Source organism: Cupressus sempervirens, chromosome 7 (assembly GCF_028749045.1).
Source record: "Cupressus sempervirens isolate cs-2001-9-10 chromosome 7, ASM2874904v1, whole genome shotgun sequence".
Lineage (NCBI taxonomy): Eukaryota > Viridiplantae > Streptophyta > Pinopsida > Cupressales > Cupressaceae > Cupressus > Cupressus sempervirens.
In genome coordinates, this window is record NC_143124.1 from 557,663,817 (window position 1) to 557,680,505 (window position 16,689).

At 34.8% G+C, this 16,689-nt stretch overlaps 1 protein-coding gene across 2 annotated transcripts in view; it reads left to right on the forward strand.

Moving 5' to 3' along the window:
* The window catches only part of LOC149547990 (dynamin-related protein 3B-like), a 113,850-nt gene that overhangs the window by 85,789 nt on the left and 11,372 nt on the right, over positions 1-16,689 (forward strand). Inside the window, exons 10-16 of one of the 2 annotated variants that reach the window (XM_089792021.1) lie at positions 3,016-3,125; positions 3,335-3,427; positions 4,136-4,228; positions 4,331-4,468; positions 4,697-4,783; positions 4,929-5,027; positions 5,176-5,218. In XM_089792021.1, coding sequence (XP_089648147.1) covers positions 3,016-3,125; positions 3,335-3,427; positions 4,136-4,228; positions 4,331-4,468; positions 4,697-4,783; positions 4,929-5,027; positions 5,176-5,218 — 663 coding nt within the window. The remainder of the gene's footprint in view (positions 1-3,015; positions 3,126-3,334; positions 3,428-4,135; positions 4,229-4,330; positions 4,469-4,696; positions 4,784-4,928; positions 5,028-5,175; positions 5,219-16,689) is intronic. The other variant, XM_089792022.1, reaches the window with a different exon arrangement.

The following is a 16,689-nucleotide window of genomic DNA, read 5'->3' on the forward strand; positions in this document are numbered from 1 at the left end:
ACAACCACCATTATGGATTTCGTATGCATCTCTTCAGTTTTCGTGGATATGGTTGTACTTAAAAGAGTTGTAATGAGACATGTTGATTGAAACTCAGGTTCTGTGAACTATATGCAATTATCTACCAGTGCTACGATCGATACCTTTGGGAGTGCATAGTTAACCGTGGGCCATTCAATACAAAAGTGAAATTCTTGTTACAACAAATCTAATGACAAGTGTGAGTTGTAACTACAAACACACAGGGGGGGTAAAAGGAGGAAAATGCAACAAATAAATATTAGACTGTCTGCCATGCAAGACAAGGGCCCCGCTAAATGCAAAAAAAAGTCCCTCAGCGAATAAATTCATGTGGTTGGACATAAATATTGTAAGAATTGAAGGTGTTGGGTCACCTATCATTGCGTTGAAAAATGGAAGAAGTTGGAGAAGAGTGTAATTTAAAATGAATGCTATTCTGCACAATAAAAGAGAAGAGCGAACATTAATGAAATAGTTTGACCCCATGCTATAGTGTGCTGCTATCATCAAAGATAGGGGAAGATCGGGGAGTGTATAAGAAAACAAGTTTGCAAAGATTTATCCCGCAAGTCACCACATGCACCATAGTGGTAAGGAGGACCCTCTTTAAATTTACTTCTTGATCGTTGAATCCCTATTTTCCCAACCTGCTATGTATGGATTAATATGGTGCCAATGAAGACCATAAGCTATGGAATACACCATACCAAAGATGACATCAACAATCTTTGCAATAATAATAATATACAAGGTAACATTAAAGGTAAGTATTTGTCTGTTTCATTATAAGGATAAGCGAATATAGACTGGGAAATTTGTTATCTTATTATTTATAGGTGGTATTTATGAGGAAGATATAAGGAATGTAATTAATCATGCATCTACGAGCTTGGCGGTTGGAGCATTATTTTATTACGTGCTAAAGAGGATCAAGTATTGTTTGAAGGGCATTATCCTTTGACTACATAATATAAGTAATTTTTAGCACAATTTCTAAGTATTACGTTCCTAATATTGTAAATCTTTCTTATATGTTTTTCTATGTATATTATAAGAGCTATGTGTCTTAATCTCTTCCTTCGAGAATGTTGTTGCACGAAAAGGGAGATAGATATCAGATTTAGATGGAGTCTGACACATTCGTCTAAAGGAGAGGATAGAGGATATGTTTCAGTTGATCTTTGAAAATCTTCATCATATCAATTTTAGGGGGAGTAACACATTAGTTTGAAGGAGCGGATAGAGGATTTGATTAAGTCAACCTTTGGTAATCTCGATCATATTGACTCAAAGGGAGTAAACCATGTTGAGATAAATTCTCTACTCATCAATAAATCGTAGCAATCAAACAGGCTGTGATTAATGAATATACCTTGTGGCTATGTGATTAATGGGTCTACCTCTTGTGTACATCATGAGGAAGTGAAGACTTCCAAATGATGTCACTTGTATTTGCAGAAGTTATTGAAAGGTGACGATCTTACAATAACTTAGATTTCTATTATGATGGATATCTTACAATGTCTATGCAGGTCATGGTAGATTATACTTTGCATGGTGGATATTTATATGGCAATCATTATGATTATGTGCGCGCACATACCTTATAAACATTTTTGACTATATGGTGAATGTTATGAAAATTAATGTTCTAGAGGCCATTACACAGAGTACGTGGTGAATATCATATGACTTGATGTTCTGGAGCACATTACTCACAGTACTTGGTGAATATCTTGCATCTCATTCTAGAGGCCATTACTCAAAGAGTATCTGGTGAATATCATATGTTGATATTCTGGAGACCAATTCTCAATTGTGATACCAAAATGGTGAATATCGTATGTTGACGTTCTACAGACCATTACCTTATTGAGTACATGGTGAATACCAAGTGTTGATATTTTGAATACTATTACTCAGAGTATTTGGTGAATATCACATGTTGATATTCTCAAGGCCAATGCTCATGATACCAAATGTCATATCAAAATAGTGGAAAGATTTCCTTAATGTGTCATTCCTAAAGATTGTCAGTGGTGTAATATTTGTCTGGGCTCCCTAGCTAAGAGGGAGTGTTGATGTTTGGTAGCTTTAGTTGGATAAAACTATGGCTATATATAATTATATATGAGATATAATTACATATGCAATATAAGTTTATTACTTGAGAGAAATTAATATATATATTAATTATTAAATTAACGAATAGACATGTCCCATGAAGGGACATGTCTTTTCTTATCCTTTTCTCGTTATAAATAAGAGGTTGCTACCATTTGGAACACACATACCAAATATTATTGCAGTGCTTAGTACATTTGTAGCAGATCCTTAGATACTTGTAATAAATAAATGCAATCAACATTATATACCGATTACACAGTTAATTTTGAAACTAAAATTAGTTTCAAAATAGAATGCATATACTGCTTATCACGTGCAACATTTTTAGGTCCCATTTATTGTGGCATTGACCTTGTCATCTCATTTTGCATTTTCAACTTCTGGCAATAATTCTTTGTGTTCATTTTTCATCTTTGTTGACTGAATTTTTTTATTATAATAACAAGACTTGTGTAGTAGCTCCTTTATATTCTTATCAAGTTCCAAAACTTAGTTTATCGTGATTGTATATGTATGCATATTTCCTTAAAGCACAACCTAGAGCTGTTATTTTTCTTGTGGTATCTGTTTAAGTATGTTTCCTTGAACAAATGCATATGTTCATTCAAGCTGGGATTCTCTTCAAGTAATATCAAAATCAGCTTCATTAAGCTAACACATTAATATTGCTATTTGTCAGTGCTAGAAAGTGATTTGTTTATCATATCAAATTCAAGTGCTGTTAATTGTCCCAATTTCATTGTATACAAGTTACAAAATGCATTGTTCATGAGGTTTAATACACATCAGCTTGCTATATAATATAGCATTTTAACAAGTTTGGAACTACAGGAAGGAGTATTAATGTGCTTTATTTCAATTCTGTAGCATTTACCTCAATTGTAGACGGAAAAAATGAAGAAATGTCAATGGCAGAGTTGTCAGGAGGAGCACGGCTTAATTATATATTTCAATCAATTTTTGTGAAGAGCTTAGAGGTGCTTGATTTCAATTGTATTCTTCATTACTTTTTTTGATTGATAAAGTGTACAAAAGTATATAGGAAATTGTTATTCTATTTCATCGTCCCATTGAAATATTCTACACTTTTTCTTTCCTGTCTTGAAGAGTGTTGACGATTTACTTAAATTCAGGATCACAGTTCTTATTTGACAACAAAATGTGATACACTATAATCTTATGACAGGAAGTGGATCCATGTGAACATTTAACTGATGAGGATATTAGAACAGCTATTCAAAATGCCACTGGAGCCAAAAATGCTCTCTTTGTACCTGAGGTAAACCCATGCTTTTTCCATACAAAATCTTCTACTCTTTTACATTCTATCACTATCAAAGGATTAAAAGAAACTCTTAGTAATGATTTTACGTGGATCAACTTTTTAATTTTATGCATTTTTGTCCATGAGCAAGCAAAATTGATTAAGAACTGAGAATTATTTGTATGGTTTGGGATGTGGTTGGAATTTGTAGATTCAAAGGTACGATTTTTGTATTCAACATTTACACATAGCAGTAAATATTCTTCAGTATTTAAACATAAAACTTTATGCCATACTTTTGAAATCTTCTCCTTCTGTCCTGAAATGTTCATCAAAGACATTCCTGATAGTTGCATTACATATCAAATTTAACAGCCTTCATAATGCTTGGGCATCACATGCAGGAAGTCTTAAGGTAGATCTGTAACACCTAATTTCTCTAAAATAGCTATCCATCTTGCAACTTGATCTGTCTTTGATTTTTCTATAGTACGATTGTACTCAAATCAGAACATGGCATTGGAAAACAGAATCTGCATATATAAATGACTTTGAAGTGTTCCCTGTTTCGTCTAAGTATGTTTCTATGTTTTTTGGAAGAATAAGATTTAGACCTTAAACACTTCTGTACACTGCAATTGATTAAGCTGCGCCTTACCCATGAGGTTTCTTGTTTTAACGTATTAGTATTATTAACCTTTCAATGGTTGTGTAATTTTGCAGATCCCTTTTGAGGTTCTTGTACGGAAACAAATTGCTCGTTTATTAGATCCAAGTCTTCAATGTGCTCGGTTTATTTATGATGAGTTAGTTAAGGTAGTCAATGAATATCTGTGACTTCAATGACATATGAGTTTATGTTGTGCTACTTGTTGATATAACATCTTGCATTGAGTTTATTGAATCACTCTTGTTCAGATAGCACATCATTGTGAGACTGTAGATCTACAGCGGTTTCCCATTTTACAAAAACGAATTGAAGAAGTTGTAGGAAGCTTTTTACGTCAAGGTTTAGCTCCTGCTGAGACTATGATTGAGCACATAATTGAAATGGAGGTACTGATAAAAAGGAAGCTAATTTGCCTTTACTGATTATTTTTGAGGTTTTCTTCCTGTTTATAATTTATCCTTGATTGAATGTCTGGTGTAGCTTGATTTCTTGGCAGACAGTTTGAAAAAACTGTTTTCTGATTTTATATAATTCATATACTTTCTGATAAGGAGACTATTTTTTTCCTTTTCATATTTCAAAGACGTGACTTTGTTATCATATGTGATTTTCAGATGGACTATATTAATACTTCTCATCCTGCATTTATTGGTGGCAGCAAAGCAGTTGAAGCTGCGTTACAGTTACACAGGTCTTCCAAGGTGTCATTCTTCACCACTAAATTCACTGTTTTCTATATTGTAGTTCCATTTAATAGATGGGTTAGCAAGCGATCAATATAAAGATTGAATCTCAGTCTGAAATTTTAATATACATGTACCTTTCATCCTGTACATTTGAATCCAGGAAAATTCTGATTCTGATAGAGTGCCAGGTAGTGAAAAAACTCAGAAGTCACGGGCATTACTTCCGAAGTCAAATACCTCAAGAGTTGCTTCTGATCAGGCAATAACTAACTCTGTTTTCAAGGACTTCTATGGGTGACCAAAAACATTTTCGTTGAATTTGCAGCTAACTAAAATGATATCTATCATTCATATTGGAGTTCTGATTTGTCATCTTTCTGATATATGTTTGGTTATTTCGAGTGTAGGCTACACGACCAGTTGCACACCATGAAAAATCCGTGGCACCTGGTAAGTGATTGATTTCTAAAGAGTATTGGGATTGTTACCTTTTGTCTAATCTATCTGAATGAAATGTTTGATGACAGCTTCTAGCTTAATATGACTATAATTCTATAATCATCTAATATCTGATTATTGAAGGCTTGGAACTATTTCGTATTTATTATTAGGATTTATAAAATGTAATGCACATTGTTAAATATCTAACTGCATAATAAAAGCTTATAGAAAATAAGTCATTGCAAGTTGTAACAACTCCCTAACCTAAATGAGTTGCTTTAATAAATCATAATAGTAATACAAATGAATATATCACAGCAACAAATAATTATCATGTAACAGACTAACAACCTACATGAATGATCTAATATTCCTAGCATCACCAATGTTTTTTCGATTTATGACAACTACCATGAAACCAAAAAAAACTTGCCAAAGATGGTGTTCATATTGCAGGGTGATGGGTAAGTTGTGACATTGTTGATGTTGCCACCAAGGTTCAGATCCCCACTGGGCTGATTGTGAACTGTTGTGGCATTCATGTTGGTTGTTCCACTGGTGCTCAGGCTTGTGCATGAGATTCTTTCTAGGCTGGTGTCCTCGTGGGCTCTTTTCCCTTGCTAGGCTACTGTGCGAATGGGTCTTGGCTCTTGTTGTGTTAGTGCTGGGGATGAGGTTCCCTGATTGTGATTTCACTTGTTTGTGGGCCAGGCTAGAGTCCCACATTGATCAATAAATAATAACTATCCAAACATCAAAGCAAAGAACTTGTCCTAATCTATCACATATAAAAAAAGATTGGTACTATTAGAGAAAGTATTTATATTCTTTGAAAAAAATTGCAAGAATATAACAATGTGTTGGCATCCTCCTTTCTAGTACAAACATAACTTAGAGGTGATTGTATGCTTTGTAGGATCCCTTGCCAAGGGAGTGTTTGCTAATTTAAGGGATTTGATATTGTCAACAAATTGGGACATATCATGCTAGTTGAGGATCACTTAAAGTTGCTTGTGTTGTTTTTGGTCCCCTTGCCTAGTGATTATTATTGTTCCAGAAATGAGAAGTTTGTAATAAACAAAGTGGTGTATCATATGTATTTTTTCTACTGTGGCGTCATACTCATCAATTTATTAAAGGCATAGCATAGAATTTTTTTTTCCATTATAATATCAATAACTAATCCATCAATTGTAGAACACGTGTTGGAAATATGAGTTGTGTGTATTTACTATTTACTCTGTGAAATTTTTGCAGGTCAAGGGAGGCTTATGAAACCCTACATGCACTAACTTCTTTGCCAGTTTGAAAGTAGACTTCTGGTTGCATGTTAGAATTGATGTTTTGCATCCCTTTCTTTATTATAAAGTTTAAACATCACTTAGATGTGCTTCATCACTTTTTAGAACTCCTTGGTGATTACTCCCAAGCTATTATTTTGTGTCTTTCTGGATTTAACTGTGTCATACTGAAGTGTAATGGACTCCGACATATCAACCCCTTGAATGATTCCCACACATATTCTGCCATAAGTTAATCTCCTTCTTGACATTGTCATTGGGTCCATTGATAGAAGCTTACTAAAGGTTTTAGCTATTCCTTGGAAAACATCTTCTACCCAGAACTCCAGTGACATTCTTGGTAGTTCAACCCAAACAGGGGCTTGCACTGCTAATTCATTCTGAGAACTTAGGTTAGGTCACCATTTTTGTAATATCATTCTATGTTTTCCCACTAACGATGGTCCACCACATAGGATGTTTCTATGATCTTCCTCGCAAGAAAAGCAAAAGGAAAGGCAATTTTTTGATATAGCAGCAATATCCACTTGTCCCTTCAAAGCCCATTTCCTTTTAACAAAGACTCTGACTACCTCAATATTCGGTCTGGCTCCCAAGAATCTCCCTACAAGGGTATGATCCATTCTAGATATGTTTATACCAATGATTTGATCCGGGATTTCCAAAATAAATGAGCCTTGCTCAGTAATAGATACATTCTTGATTGGGGGAAACAAAGACTTACTGACCGGCTTAATGCCAAACAAGCTTGACCATTTCGTGGTAGGAATCTTGATAGCCGCAGCAGACTTGGGTCCTCCCTGGGTCCCCAGGTACCCCAACTCCATTGGGTTCCTTCCCAAGCTGTCTTGCATCCTTAGTCGTCCCAAGTTGACCTCCCTCCCCTGATGGGCCTGCACCAGTCTCGTTTGAAATTTGAATTCCACCATTCCTGCCTAGCTTCGCCCTCTCCCACACCTATACTTTCCCCTTTCTACTTATTCTATAAAACTTTGGGGGAAAAGTCCAGTCCTATACCTCAGGCCAGTGGAGCAAGTACTTGGCATGAAAGTCCCATAAGGGAAATTGGCCTACAGCCCTTCTCCACTACAAAAGGGAGTTGAACCTGTGACCTCAAGAAAGTAAACCTCAAGGCACAGACCAATTCACCTACAAGTGGCGGCTAAACTTTGGGGGAAAAGTCCAGTCCTATACCTTAGGCTAGCATAGCAGGTATTTGACAAAATTGTCCCATAAGGGAAATTGGCCTACATCCCTTCTCCATTATGAAGGGGAGTCAAACCTGCGACCTCAAGGAAGTAAACCTCAAGGCATAGACCAACTCACCTATATATGCTACCAAATATTGTGTAGACTCAATCCAATGATAATAGCTCCAAAGACCCTAATGATCAAGATGGATAAAGTGAGGCTCTTGAAGCAAACATCTTTGATGATTAAGATTATGAGATTCTTATACATTAAGAGGGAGTATGACACTTCTTCTAAGGCAACACAAGAGCTTAGAAGATTGATACTTCGAGGGACTCTAGAAATACATGTGTGAAACTGCATGATTTTGATGGACCCACTCGTATGTATATTATGAGGAAGTGATGACATATCACCAGAAAATTAGATATCAGATTCAGAGTGAGTTTGACAAGAATCCTTGGGGAAGAGAGTTTTTAAGGGAGTAACTACTGGATTTGACTTACCAGGATCATTGTTCAGAGGGAGAATTTTTTGAGGTGCAATCCTTTGTGAATGATATCTTCTCTATGAGGAGAAGTTCTATGTGAAACTCCTTGTAATGCATTCTTCTCTGTGAGAGAAAATTAAGGTGAAAGCCTTTGTACCACCCTCTGACTGGGTTCATGGTGGTTATTATTTCACATATGATATGTAATGAAAGGTGATGATCTTTCATTGACATATATAATTAGAAGGTAATCATTGTAAGATGACGATCTTATAAATGGTAGACTTGTTATCATGACAAATTTCATTAAATTGTTGTCCTAGAGTGTTGGAAGTCATGATAACGAACAAACATAAGGTAACCATTGTAAAGTGGCGATCTTATAAATGGTAGACCTGTTATCATGGTTCTTTGGGCTGGATTTTGCCGGACATTATGATAACCAACTCATCATGGTTCTTTGAGCCGAATTTTGCCAGACACCATGATAACCAACTTGGTATGGTTCTTTGGGTTCGATCTTGCTGGATACCATAACATAGCTACTATTATAGATTGCACTTAAGGTGGTGTTTAAGCTTATATCAAAGTTATGGAATTTATTTTAATTGTGTGTTATAAAAGGTGAGATGATATCTCTTCATATACTTGACAGCATAATGTGTTGTACATCGATCCTCCCTAACTAAGAGGGGGTGTTAAAGTTGTAGCTTCAGTCAGATTGATTCGATCTGATATACATTATTGTTATATCGATCTTTACTATGAGATCAGAGGGAGATTTACTGCTTTTTCAGAGATTGTTCTTCTCTCTATGTTCTTCAGCTTTATTGATCAACGGTGTCTTGCAATTTATCTTCAGGAGGCCACCCATCTTCAAGAGATTACTCTGCAATCTTCTATACCTTAGAGGCGTACTTTAAACCAGCTCATTACTGCCTTTTTCTCTCCCTTGTCTCCTCTATAGGGTTTGAAAAGGCCTTCTAGTACTCCTCATTTTAGATTGGTTAGACACTGCACCACTCTCTCCAGGCAGCGACAGTGCTCCAATGGTTCTACACGACATTCTAAGATTGTGGATCGTTCATAGGTTTACCCCTCTATTACTGATTTCTTTGTGACAAGGAAGGATGCTTAGTCCTTACCTTGTCTTCTTTCTTATTTTGTTTCTGGCTTTTGTTCTTCTCAGTCATTGTTTGGTGCTTCTGCTTTGGCTGGCTCTTCTGTTTGTATTCTTAGTCCCGTAAACCTTGTTGGTTTTTCGCAGATATTAATAATATTATCTATTATCTATTATCTATTGGTAATCATCATTTCCTATATACTTATCCATGTTAATAATATATACTATTGTATATAATACATATATATTATTGTATATAATACTTCTCCTCCCATATTTATATGAGATCCAAATTTGCATTTGGACATCATCAATAACAATGGCTATGATTCTATATGTGCAGAAATGGATCCTAGAAATTAACATCCTCCAACATGAGGTCAATGCACTGGACAGCACAAGGGGTCCAAAAGAAGTGGCGGTGCCTCTCCATAAGAAGTTTACCAGCGACATAATTTACTGCATTATTTGTCACAATTTGCACCACATTCTTCTCACCCACCTCCTTCAACACTTCATCCATTACCTCACAAAGATAATCAACATTTTTGGTCTTCCTTGAGGCATCGATTGATTTCAAAAACACTGTGGAACTTGATAGAAAATTAAGAAATTTTGTGCAATCACAATGATCAATCAAGTTGCTACTAACTTACTAATTTCTAACTTTCTAAGTACAATATTGAATTACTAAATTCTAACTTTCTAAGTACAATATTTATTAGCAGTGTTTTATTTTTTCTATCAGTCCAATCATTGGTCATGATGGTGCAACCCTTTGCGACTGAACTTTACACTACTCAATTTCAACTGTTACATCAGCAACTCGATGGGCCAAAATGACCTTTTAACTCCTCATCATTAGGGACTTTGAACCCTAGACCTCAAATAGTAACAACATCTATGGCAATTTGCCAATAAGGAGACCTAAAAAAAATTAAATAAACAAATAACTAATAAGTATACTTACTAAATTACTAGTAACAGAAGTAAGACATAAAAATTCTGGAGTCTTGAAAGCAAGAGAAGGCATACAAATTTAAAGTTAAAATTAAAAGTACCTTGCTGCATTAAATGGAAGGTGTTTGTAGAAGAAGAAATATCAAATTACAAACTTTGCTTGTGCATGCTTCTCCTTATTCCAAGCCATGCTCTCAAGTGATGGTTGTGCACCTGGAGTTGTGCGTGCAACAAAGATGGAATCAAATGAGGATCTTTGCTTATGCACTTGAGGCCCAATGCTCACTCTCTAAGATGCAGTAGTACTAGAAGGTTGAACTAGAGGGTGACCATGTCCATGATAACTTGAAGAGCCCTCTACACTTCTAGTTTCAGCTAATTGTGCCTTCTCTTCTTGTTGCTTTTTTAAAATTCTTTCTTCTCTAGAGCTTCCTCTAAGAGATCTTGCATATCACACATAACATCTTGGGGGACCACCTTGCATGCTTTGATATCAAGTCTTGGTATATGTCCAAGGTGATCTATTAATGCCTCACCCATTATAAGTTATCATACAATGCCAACATGTCACAACTCCTTTATAATGGCTAGAAATGACATGTTTCCGAGCCCTATCCCTTGCTTTAGCACTAGGGTCAGCATCAGGGTTAGTTTTAGGCCTAGTTCCACTACTCTCAAGTCGAGACATGATGTTGCTGTTGCAATATACCATTAAAAAAAAAAAAAAAAAAAGCATCTAGAATATAGAAAATCCAATTTACAAACATTGGGACTGATTATTTTTTGATTTTTTCATCAGCATAGCAAATCTAAAGAGACCAAACAAATGCAAATAAAAAAAGATTCATGAATGTAATTTTTTTTGCAAAATAACAAAAAAAAATGTATCTTACCTCTTCAAATTTTCTCTAGAAATGGAAATGTAACCTAAGTTTGAAGAAGCCTCCTCCAAATGTTTCTTTTCAATCCTCTCAATTCTTAGATGCAAGTTACAAAGTGGCACAAACAATTAGCAACTGATAGATGAGAGCCAATTGATTTGCTAATCTATCTCCCAAAACCCCAATACTCTTCCCTCAACTTTTCTTTCTCTATTCTTTGAGTTTGCAAGTGATAGAATGATCTTCTTATGTCGTACTCATGCTTTACAAACCAAAAAAAACCAAAAACAAACATTAAAAAATTATTTTAATGCACTTTTTGGACAATGCTTGCTTGCTACTCGAGGCACCCTGACGGGACATGGCAAGTCAGCCAAGATGTGGTTAGGACTTGGCTGAGTCCAAGTCCAGGGGCAATTTGCCTCGGTTTTCCCACCTCACCTTGGGACTCGCCGTGTCTTGTAACATTGATATATATATATGTGTGTGTGTGTGTGTGTGTGTGTGTGTGTAAGCATTTATTGCCTTTTGTACGAAACAAAAGCAAATATATATATATAATGCAATATTATAATATGGTCATTATAACTACACCATTATAAGTGTTATATTATTATTATTATTTTATGTATTCATTATTCATTTATATTTTAATTATATAGATCTTATTTGAATGGGGATATCACACTACCTAGTTCACAACTAACTATTTCCTCTTTCAATTAATGGTAAGAGATTCCTCCTTTTTATGAGTCTCTAATTCCAACTGAAACTTAGTTCTTACTTCAGCCTTAGCATGAGGTAAAGTTTCTCTAATCATCACATCTTTTCACCCATCTTTGTAATATTTCATCATTTTACTTTTTATCTTGTTTACTTTCCTCTTTAGGTGAAGGGAAAGTTTTAGATTTGCCTAGTGAGGGCATCCATCAATTGTAGTGGCCATAGAGGATTTGCAAGGAAAAGGATTCCTTGAAGATTGTTGTGTGGACAAAGGGTAGGAAGATGAAGAGGCAATATCTTCTTCTAGTTTGGAATATTTTGGGATATAGTCCGAGAATAGCTTGTTAGTAGTGTTGGGAATAGGTCTGGTTATGGAATATCACTGGTTAGGATTGATCAACATATCAATAATAGATACTTTATTTGTTGTATCTTGGGAGTTTTTGACTGGACAGAGTGAAAAGGCACACTAAGTTCTCTGAACCTTGGTTCATTATGGTTAATTAATTTCTCAGTAATAGGGAATCTTATACGAATCCCAGAATGCTCTATATGATGACCATAATCATGTGGCTTAGAGTTTCCTTTTGGGTAGGAAACTTGAAGGCAAAGTTAGATGGTGGAAAGGCAGTGTTGAGAAGTTTGGAAATACACTTACCACCAAGAGTAGCATAACTCATAGTTTGCAGACTCGGACTCGAAGAGTACTTGACAAGCCTAAAGATTTCAACTCAGCAAGTACTCGACTAAACCTCGGAAACTTAGAAAGTACAAAAATCAAAATCTCTTAAGAAACATAATTTTTTGTAAAATTAAACTACCGAATGCATTAAAGTAAAAATTGACATCTTGAAAGAGAATGCATGGTTTTGTAGCAAAAACATGAGAAAAAAGCATTTTAACCAGTGTTTTACCTAAATTGACGTTTTTACCCACTTTGTTTTGTCTATAAGAACATGAGAGTCAAACATGGAAAAACTTGCCCAGCTAAAGAATAGAGAGTACTTGTTGAGTTTGCAGACTTTATAACTATAAATATATCTAGGGTGTAAGTCTTCGCCTTTAATTTCCAATAGAGGACAAAAGGCAGAGCTGATAAATTTATCATCAAGTGTTGATGTTCTATAGTTTCAATCGGACAAATCCTATGAGTCTAAACTATTAGATACATGTGTGTGTGTGAGAGAGTGATAACTAGAAGAAATAAATATAATAACGATGTAAAGATATTATGTGTGTATATATATGTCTATATATATATATATATATTTCTACATAATCAAGTGTTATTATATTAATCTAATAAACATGATGTTTGACCGGTGTTTGACCGACCGTTTTATAGTTATGCAGATTAAAACATCATGGAGTCTCATCCATGATGGTGATGACTCCAAGCTGGAGTCACAATACACCGTGGATGTGACTCTATGAACAAATACTTATATTCACATTCTGCAATGAGATGAGCATCACATACATAATTAAAAACAGTCTTCTGTGTCTTTTTATCTGCAGACAACAACTGTTCACATTTTTTATATAAATTACAGTCTGAAATATATATAACAGTCAATACAGTCTGAAGTCAGACTTATTGAATTTAAATACTTTGTACAGTCTGCAGTCAGTCTTATAGATCAAAAGTCATTGTCTTTGATATAAGTATATCAACATTATATAGAGAAAGAATATATATTCATACTCAATCTGATCATCAAATTTTGACATGGTATCAGAGCAGGTTTGAGAAAAAGACCAGATCATATTTTATTGAGAAAAATTGACATAAATATCTTTGGAAAGTCACTTCACCTTTCAAGATGGTAAACGACATGAGACTTGAAGACAAACTTGAAGGTGCTTCAAATTTTGAAGCTTGGAAATTGTGAATGATGCTAATGCTAGAAAAACATGGATTAATTACAATCATGGAAAATTCTCCTAAATCTAATGAAGATAATGAAAAGAGCCAATCGGAAAAGGACAACACTAGAGCAGTGGAACTATTGGTGGACGGAGTGAAAAATCATCTACTACCTATCATCACAAAGTTGGACTCTGCATATGATATGTTCAAAGCCCTAGAAGACATGTTTGAGATCAACAACAGTAGCAGGCTTCTTACTCTAAAGAATCAACTCTCTAATACAAAGATGAATAAAAGAGAGACACCTCGTACTTTATGAGGATAATAGAATAAAAAAACCAACTTTCAACAATTGGTCACAAATATGGACTACCTACCTCATGGGAAAACATTAGACAAGGAATAAGTGCTCGTTCCAAACTCCCCAAATTTGACCGACTAAAAGCTGATTGCATTCAAGAAGAGTGCAATCTTATATCTTGAGGAATTGGAATAGATTCTACAAAAGATGATATTCAGATTCTCACAACCCAAGCTAACAAAAGAGGGAAGAAGTCTAATCTGAAAAGGAAAAATGGAAGGGACTCAAATCGTAAACAACCATTCTAGAAACAGAGGGACTTTTCAAAAATACAATGTTATAGATGTGACAACTATGGTCATGTTGAAGCAAAATGTCCTGATAGACTTAAACATCAAGCTTTCTTCGCTGAAGTTAGTAAATCAAATAGAGATTCAGAGAAACTTGTTTTCTACACCACCATATCCAGTCAAGTTTCAAATAGATCAAACAACTAGGTGATCGACAATGGAGCATCTTGCTATATAATAGGCTTCAAAGAACATCTAGATTTTATAAAAAAAGACTATGATGATGAAGTAACTATTGAAGACGATATAAGTTATCTAGTAAATGGACTTGGTACATGTACTACCAATCATAGTTGGAAACTCGTTGTGTTTTAAAAACTCACAGCTCAGCTAAAAAAAAAATTCCAGAGTTTTTCAAAATATCCTTTTAAAAATAAAATTAAAACAGCCTAGTTTTTCCCTGATTTTTTTTTGTTTTTAAAAATGGCCAAATTTTTCATGAGTTTTTTTTTGTGCTTGGTGATTTTTTTTGCCGTGTTTTCTGACTATGCCATCAACCTTAAATCAGGCATCTCACTTGAACTCACTGGAGTACTATATGTACCTAGGGTGAAAAGAAATTTGGTTTCAATTTTAGCACTTGACAAGGGATACAAAATCACTTTCATAGAGGGAAAAGTCTTAGCTTGGCCCAAGAACTCAAACATAAAAAATGGCTACACTATTGGAACAAGGCATGAATGACTCTACAAATAATGCACTTCTCCACCTTCAACATTGATTTACAAATCTGCCAAAGAAATGAAATTCGGCATAGGAGATTAGGACATTCCCATTTTCGAGGGTTACCTTCTTTAGAGAAGATGGTAACAAGATTACTTAAACTCAAACTTGATCATGAAGGGACATGCAAAGGTTGTGCATTAGGGAAAAATACCAAAAACACCTTTCACAGTAGTGAAAGCAAATCTAAAAATGTACCGGAAATTGTTCATTCTGATTTATGTGTACCAATGTCAAGTCCCTCCTTAGAAGGAGTTTTGTATTACATTATCTTTGTAGATGACTATTCTAAGAAGACATGGATATATTTTCTAAGATGCAAAGAATCTTAAGAGATTCTTGTAAGGCTTAAGGAATTTAAAGCACTAGCAGAAAACATATCAGGAGAGAAGATCAAAGCTCTAGAACAGATAGTGGGAAGAAATATACATCAGAAATATTTCAAAACTTTTGTAAAATGTTGGGTTTAAGAGGGAGTTATCTATTCCTTACAATCCCCAACAAAATTGGGTTGCAGAAAAGAAGAACAAAACTATTTTTGAGGCTGCAAAAGCAATGATGCATGAGCAAAACTTAGAAACTCACCTCCTGGCTGAAGCCTCTAGTACTGTTGTATACATTTAGAATAGATGCCCTTGTTCTCACCTTGAAAATTAAACTTCTGAAGAAACCTTCTTTGGAAAAGAACCTAGCCTCAATCACTTAAGAATATTTGGGTGCCTTGTTTACATTCATATCCCTAAAGAAAAGAGAATTAAACTAGAGCCTTCTGGGAAAAGAGGAATTGGTATAGTGTAACATCTAAAGCCTATCGATTATATATCCTTGGACAAAGACATATTGAACTAAGTCAAGATGTAATATTTGATGAAGGCACTGCATTTAAAAGATCTAAGGATGAAAATGAATTAAATATTAATAATGAAGATTCTAAAAGGGATTCATTTCTTGAGATTTAGAGGGAGAATCAAATAGAAGACAGTAACTCCTTAGAGCCTATGGATACAATAGATGTACCTAGCGAAAAAAAGAAAAGACCTTTATGGGCCAGAAAGATGATTGAAGAATCAGAAAAATATGTAGCTTCTCCAGGATCTCGTAGACAAACAAAAAGGCTAGACATATTCTCTAGTTATATTGCACTCATGAGTGAACTTTCAAATTGAGAACCCTCAAATGTAGAAGAACCTCTTTCAACATTAAACTTGGAAGGTGATGGAGCCTTGATTTATAAAATCAGGGCCTCCATTTAAATACCACCGTATTCACCCTATTCACCCTTTTCTACTGTTTAAAATTTTTAATCCATGGTGTTATGGTTTAGATTCCTCTACCACAATATATCAACAAGGAAAAGATTTTGGGTGTTGTTGGCATAAGAGAAGTATGTTGATGGTTTCCATCCTCTAAATATTGGACGTCTAGTAATAGAAAGGAAAAAGCCTATATTTATACCCTGCACACTAGAAGGATACATAGAGTTGCCGCTTTGATCCATAATGGATATGATGGGAAAACAGGCAGTTGTAAATATAAATTCAAATTTTATATTCTAATAATGAACAAA